Consider the following 6,276-nt stretch of genomic DNA (forward strand, 5'->3'; position numbering starts at 1 on the left):
GGGAGGAGATGATGGAGGAGGTGGGCGCACTTCCTTATAGGTCTGGCGAGGAAGCAGTCCTTGTGACGAGGTGGCCGAGTGGTTAAGGCGATGGACTGCTAATCCATTGTGCTCTGCACGCGTGGGTTCGAATCCCATCCTCGTCGGGAAGGAAAACTTTTCCCTCACAACAAAAATTTTTTTTACAAGGGCACCCCTCCCTCCCTCCTCTCCCTCCGGCCCTATGGGGAGAAGGAAAAGCGGAGGCGGTGCCCGAGACGGACAGGACAGAGCATCCTGAGGGATTCAGGGTCACAAGGCAGGATAGAGTGTCCCAAAGATTCCAGAGGCCACAGCCAGGAGGGAGTGTCATGAGGGATCTAGGGGTCACCCAGGACAGTGTCCCACGGAATTTAGGGGTCACAGCCAGCACAGAGTGTCCCGAGGGACTGAAGGGTGTCACCCAGTATCCAGGTTCCTGTGGTGCCTCTCCATGGGTATCCTGACTTACCTTCTTCCTCAGAGCACAGCTCTGCTGCGGAGCTTCCAGCTGTGATACTGGAACAAATCCCTTTTAATTTCAACCTCCCCTGGGATCCCAACAAAAAGTCCTATTAGGCCTGGCTGGGTCCTTCATGAAAGCTCTGAGTAAGAATTAGAGGGATGGAAGATCAGTCCTGTGAGGAAAGGCCGAGAGAGCTGGGACTGTTCAGCCTGGAAAGGAGAAGGCTCCAGGGAACCCTCAGAGCCCCTTCCAGCGCCTAAAGCGGCTCCAACAGCTTTGGACAAGGGGGAATGGTTCCAAACTGGAAAAGGGGAGATTTAGATGGGATACTGGGGAAAAAATCTTCCCTGGGAGGGTGAGGAGCCCCTGGCATAGATTGCCCAGAGAAGCCGTGGCTGCCCCTGGATCCCTGGAAGTGTCCAAGGCCAGACTGGACAGGGCTTGGAGCAAGCTGGGATAGTGGAAGGTGTCCCTGCCCATGGCAGGGGAGTGCGACTGGATGGGCTTTAAGGTCCCAGCCCCCCACTGAAAATGACATCAAGTTCTCTTCAGATAATTACTGCTTTGTCTTCCATCAAGTTACAGCAATTTAAAAAGCATAATTGAGTGTATTGACAAGATACAGGAAAACTTTTCCTCTCTGCCTAAGCCATCCGTGGTTCACTTAAAAAAAAATCTGGAATTAGAGGCCTGGAAGTAGAAGTTAGTGAAACTCAGAGCTCCCAGGAGAAGGGACATCTCCCACCTCTGCTGTGACAGCTCTGAGCCCTCCCTGCACACGCTGCCAAAGTTTTAACTACACTTAAATCCTTCTGGAAATTAGATCATATCCAATCCTGGGCAGAGAGTGGCCAGATCACAACGGTGTAGCCTCACAAAAGGTTCCCAAACACAATGTAAAGCACAACTGGACAAGCAGCACACTTCCTTACTCTGCGGAAGGTGAGTGCTCAGGGGCTGATTCCAGCCAGTCCTGCGCAGGGACAGGCCAAGGCACAGGGAACTTTGCCAGGAGGGTTGATTTGCATGGAAAAGTGCTTTAGCACAGTAGAGAAAGACATTCTCCTGATAAGGACAGAATTACAGGATTCTAGGATCAAGTCCAAAGCTAACCCAGCACTGTCAAGGCATGTCCAAGTAAAGGTGTACTAAGGAAAGGAATTCTTCCAGGACCTACATTTTGTATGGAAAACTTTATGCCAACAACCAGGACCCAGTACTTACCTCAGACCCAATCTCAGATGAGAATTTATCCCAGGGCATTTCCAAGAGCAACATTTTCCCAGCTAACAAAACATCAAACACGGTTTTGACAAAATAAAATAAATAAAATAAAATAAATAATTTTCAAAATAAATAAATAAAATAAATAGAAATAAATAAATAAAATAAAATCTAAAATAAAATTAAAACAAAATATAAAAATAATTTTAAAAATAAAAAAGAAAATAATAAAATAAAATAAAATAAAATTTAAAAATAAAAAGAAATAAAATAAAATTTAATATCCTTGTGAAATAAATCCTAAATCTCCATTGTTCAAAGAATCTTGGAAACAGAAGCCCAGGGGTTTCTTCACCAGAAAATTAAAGGTTGCCAGTTGCAGCCATTATTCCAGGAAAAGGGGAAAAAGCAATGCTGAGCTCCAGTTCCTCATCAGGTCCTCTGGCCCCAGTGTCAGTCATGAAAATGCCTGACAGAGCCTTTTTTTGTTACAGAAATTTCTTACCAAAAAAACTCCCAGCATAACGTGGGACACATCAAAGCCTAATTTAACTGTCATCCCTAAATCTACCCCCATTCTCCTGCATCCAAATCCAGTAATAGCTCCAGCCACCCTTTATTATACACTGAAGGTGCCCAAGTTCCATTTATTTCCATGAAAAGTGTATTCCAATGCATCAAAAATTTTGATAATACTGATTTTTAGCATCATCTCTCTAAATACCTGGAATTAAGTTAGAATCACGAAACCACTGTCAGGATGTGGAAGAGCAAAGCTCAAACCTGAGTGAATTTTGATGGAAATACTCAACATCAGCTGGATGATCCTGCAGAGAGAGACACCACTTGGCTCCTGTGGGCTACTGGAAGCAAGCAATGGTTTATTGTGATTTGGTAGTTATGTCCTGACCCTGGTGACATCATCAAGTGATTTTAGGAGGAAGGAACTAATTCCTGTGGGCTGGCCAACCTATGATCTCCAAAATTAATATAAAAAACCCTCCCAGAAGCCAAGAATCAACTGTGTAAACACTCATGAAAATAAGAACTATGGTGATATTAATAATTCATATAAAATTATCTCAAAAGAAGTCTTCTGCTTCATAAATCTGCTTTTGTTTTTCTTGAAAGCTGACTATCATACTGAAGAGATATTAAAAAATATCTCCAAGACAAAATCTGGGGAAGAGCACCTCCAAAACCAGGCCCAATACCTGCATCCAGAACTACTAACTTAGGTAATTATTTGAATAAATGTTGGTAATTTCAAAGGCAAGTGGACCTTGCTGACAAACAGGAGGCACAAAACAGATCACAGTGTCCTGGTTTTACCTCACAGTGTTCTCAGGAGTAATCTTGTCATTTTGAAATCAATCTGACAACAAAATACAATAAAAACGGGGTTTTTTATGACATGACATCCCACAGCTCTTACTGTAAGACACAGGAATACAGCAGGCTGGAAGAAAAATCAGTTTTTGACTTTTAGTGCATACACTTCATTATCCATGTGGATAATTGATCCAGAATCCACTGAGGGGAAGGCAAAGCTGCCTGTGCCAAGCAGAGTTCATTCCTTGTGCCCTCAAGTGCTAGTTCATTGAAGGGAAACATAAAATTCCTGTTTTAGCCTCGCTTCCCTGCTCATCTTTCACAGCACCCGTGGGAAGCGGGATAGTTCTCCAGCCCCACTGATCCCTCCCAGCCCAGCTCAAGGCACACTTTGTTCACCTCAACCACAAGGCAAAGTCAGTCTTTGGTCTCTGCACACCGCTGTCCCGGCCAGCAGGGTCTGCAGGTGCTGGGTGTCCTGGTCACTCCTGCCAGTCCTCCATGGCCCACTCGGGCATGCTGGAGCAGTACTCAAAGTCGGCGCCCTTGTAGCGCAGGGCGTGCAGGAACATCACCAGCTCCTTGGGAGAGGGGTCCCGCCTGCTCGTCCTGCACTCCACACACAAAGGGTCCTTCTCTTCCCAACCCTTCTCCCCCGCCTGCCCATCCTGATTCCCACACAAACTGAGCTCTTTGTCTTTATCAAGCGTTTCCAGGTTGGTATCAGAGTTCAGTGGACAAGCTGCTACATCATTCCTCTCAGGATCCTTTTCATCCTCAGCAGGGCAGGAACTCCCATTTACAGGATCAGCCTCCGCAGACTTTGTGCAGTCACCTGAATTCCCACAGTCTTTACTTTCACCAGCAGAGTTCAAGTCCTCCTCCCCGATACCCAAGACCTCCAGGCTCTGTTTGGAGCGATGCTCCTCTACCAGCGCCTTCAGCAGCTCCTCATCCGTCTTGCCGATCCTCCCACCCTTGCCCCTGTCCGGTCCCCAGGCCTCCATGTTGTAGATGGGGTCGTTGAGGATGGGGTGTCCCAGGAACTGCAGGTGCACGCGGATCTGGTGCGTGCGGCCCGTGCGCGGCAGGCACCGCACCACGCTGCTGCTGCCGTTGTAGGTGTAGGAAACCACCAGGATGGGCTCCTCACAGACCACCTCGTGCTCCGGGAACTCCCCCACCACCCGGCACACGTACTCCTTCTCCAGCTGCCAGGAGACACAAGAGGAAGGTTCAGGAAACACAGGGGGAAAACACAGCCAAGCTCCAGCCTTGCTCCTCCTCCTTCCTCTCACCTCAATAAAATATACTCAAAGGTGGCATTTTATTACAACAGGAAAGGGAAAAAAATTCAATCAGCTACTTAAAGCCAAATTTCCCCTCACATTTTCCTCAGCTAGTTGGGAAATCAAGAGCAGAAAGGCTTGGCCTATTTGCCTTGTTTTAAATTCAGGAGCCATCTCCTCACAGCCTTTGGCTTACAGCCCTGAAGCCAATCCTGGAAAAAGTTCTGTTTGGATCAGGAGACTCTGGAAAAATGGGAATTTTAAAATTACGAAAGTGGTGGACAGTTGACATATGTCCATTCACAAATAAATCTCATCTCCAACTGGTCAGCATGATCCCAGTAAGTCTGCACAGTCCCGTGGAATAATCCCTTAAGAAAGATGATCCACTTACACCCAATATTACTGAAATAATTTAAATTTTTAGGAGATAACTTCCAACCTAAAATTAGCAAAATCAATTAAACTTTTAGGAGACCCTTTACAATTAAATATTACCAAATTAAAATAAATTTATAGGAGAGCCCTTGTAGTCTAAGATTACTAAATTAAATTAGCACATTGAACTAAATGTTTAGGAGATCCCTTTCAATCCAACATCAAAAGCAGTTAATTTTTTAGGGTTTTCATTGTAATATTATCACACTAGGATTACCAAAAATCAATTAAATTTTTTAGGAGCTCACTTCTAATCCAGTATTACCAAACTCAATTTTTACTCTGTTTTTACCCTATTAGGGATGAGAAGCACCAGATCAGAACAGATAAGAACACCAACACAACCGTGAGTTGTCTGGGGAACTTGAGCTCATCTAGAGCCCAAACCAGGCTGACTGTGGAGCACAGCAGCAGCTCGCAGCCCTCACCTGCCTCTGCCTGACCTGCTCGTCGATGCGCTTGGACACGGCGGCGGTCTTGGCGAACATGAGCACGCCCGAGGTCATGCGGTCCAGGCGGTGCAGGGTGTGCAGCTCCCGCAGGCCGTGCTCCTTGCCCAGGATGAAGATGACGGTGTTGTGCCGGAACCTGCCGCAGGGATGCACGGGCAGCGACGAGGGCTTGTCCACCACCTCCTCCTCCTCGTCCTCCGCCAGGATGCGGATGGGCTGGGCAGTGACCGGCGGCTCGTGCCGGTGCACCGTGTTCCTGAGGAAGTCGTTGTTCTGGAAGGGGTATAGACAGTCAGCCTGAATCCAGCCCGTGCGACCACCCACCCGGCCACACACAACAGGGACCTGACATCTTGGAGAAGAATTAAAGCCCCTTTTTCCCGGGATCCCGGATTTAGGATAACATGTGTGTGTGTCACCACGCAAATCCCATCACCTGCCCATAGCGTATTCCCATTCCTAAGGGCCAAGGAAGCCGTGTGGCCACTTGTGGGCTGTAGGATCTACACATTCCCAAATCCAGTGGGGCAGGGATTCCCCGGGAGCCCCGATTTCCCCCTTAAACCCCTCCACAGGGTTCACAGAATCGTAAAATATGTCGAATTGAAAGGAACCCATCAGGACTATCGAGTCCAACTCCTGGCCCTGTGTTATCTGACCACACCGCTCACGGGGTGATGCTCATGGCTTGGGGCAGGCCGGGCTCTGCCCCCAGCCCACGATCCCCCCCGGGCCCGCCCACCTTGAGCACGATGTCCAGGTCGCGCACGGGCTCCTCGTTGAGGCGCAGGCGGCCGGCGCGGGCGGCGGCGCGGTAATAGGAGAGGGGCTGCGCTCGGAACTCGGTGCCGAAGACGTGCAGGAGGCTGCGGCCCACCCAGCGCCCCTTGCAGTAGGTGCGGAAGTCGAAGTAGTAGGGGCGCACCTTGCGCAGGCCGCCCTCGAAGTAGTACGAGGTCTCGGCGAAGTGCTCGGCCCCGAAGCTCACGCCGGGGTTCAGCTTCCGCGGCGGCGGCACGTACCGCTCGCCGCCCGCCCGCCGCCTCTTCTTGGGGGG

The 6,276-nt window shown here is 48.7% G+C and overlaps 1 protein-coding gene and 1 non-coding gene across 2 annotated transcripts; one reads left to right on the top strand and one right to left on the bottom strand.

Moving 5' to 3' along the window:
* Positions 1-64: 64 nt before the first annotated feature.
* On the top strand, positions 65-146 carry TRNAS-GCU. Its single transcript has one exon. It is a non-coding gene; the product is annotated as a tRNA-Ser (tRNA).
* A 2,423-nt stretch (positions 147-2,569) lies between these two features.
* On the bottom strand, positions 2,570-6,276 carry RPUSD2 (RNA pseudouridine synthase domain containing 2; the record flags this gene model as incomplete). Its single annotated transcript, XM_005426539.3, has 3 exons — positions 2,570-4,251; positions 5,196-5,492; positions 5,962-6,276. Coding segments are annotated over 3 exons (1,341 nt in total), but the record flags the coding sequence as incomplete, so codon positions are not given.

Source organism: Geospiza fortis, unplaced genomic scaffold, assembly GCF_000277835.1.
Source record: "Geospiza fortis unplaced genomic scaffold, GeoFor_1.0 scaffold450, whole genome shotgun sequence".
In the NCBI taxonomy this organism is placed as follows: domain Eukaryota; kingdom Metazoa; phylum Chordata; class Aves; order Passeriformes; family Thraupidae; genus Geospiza; species Geospiza fortis.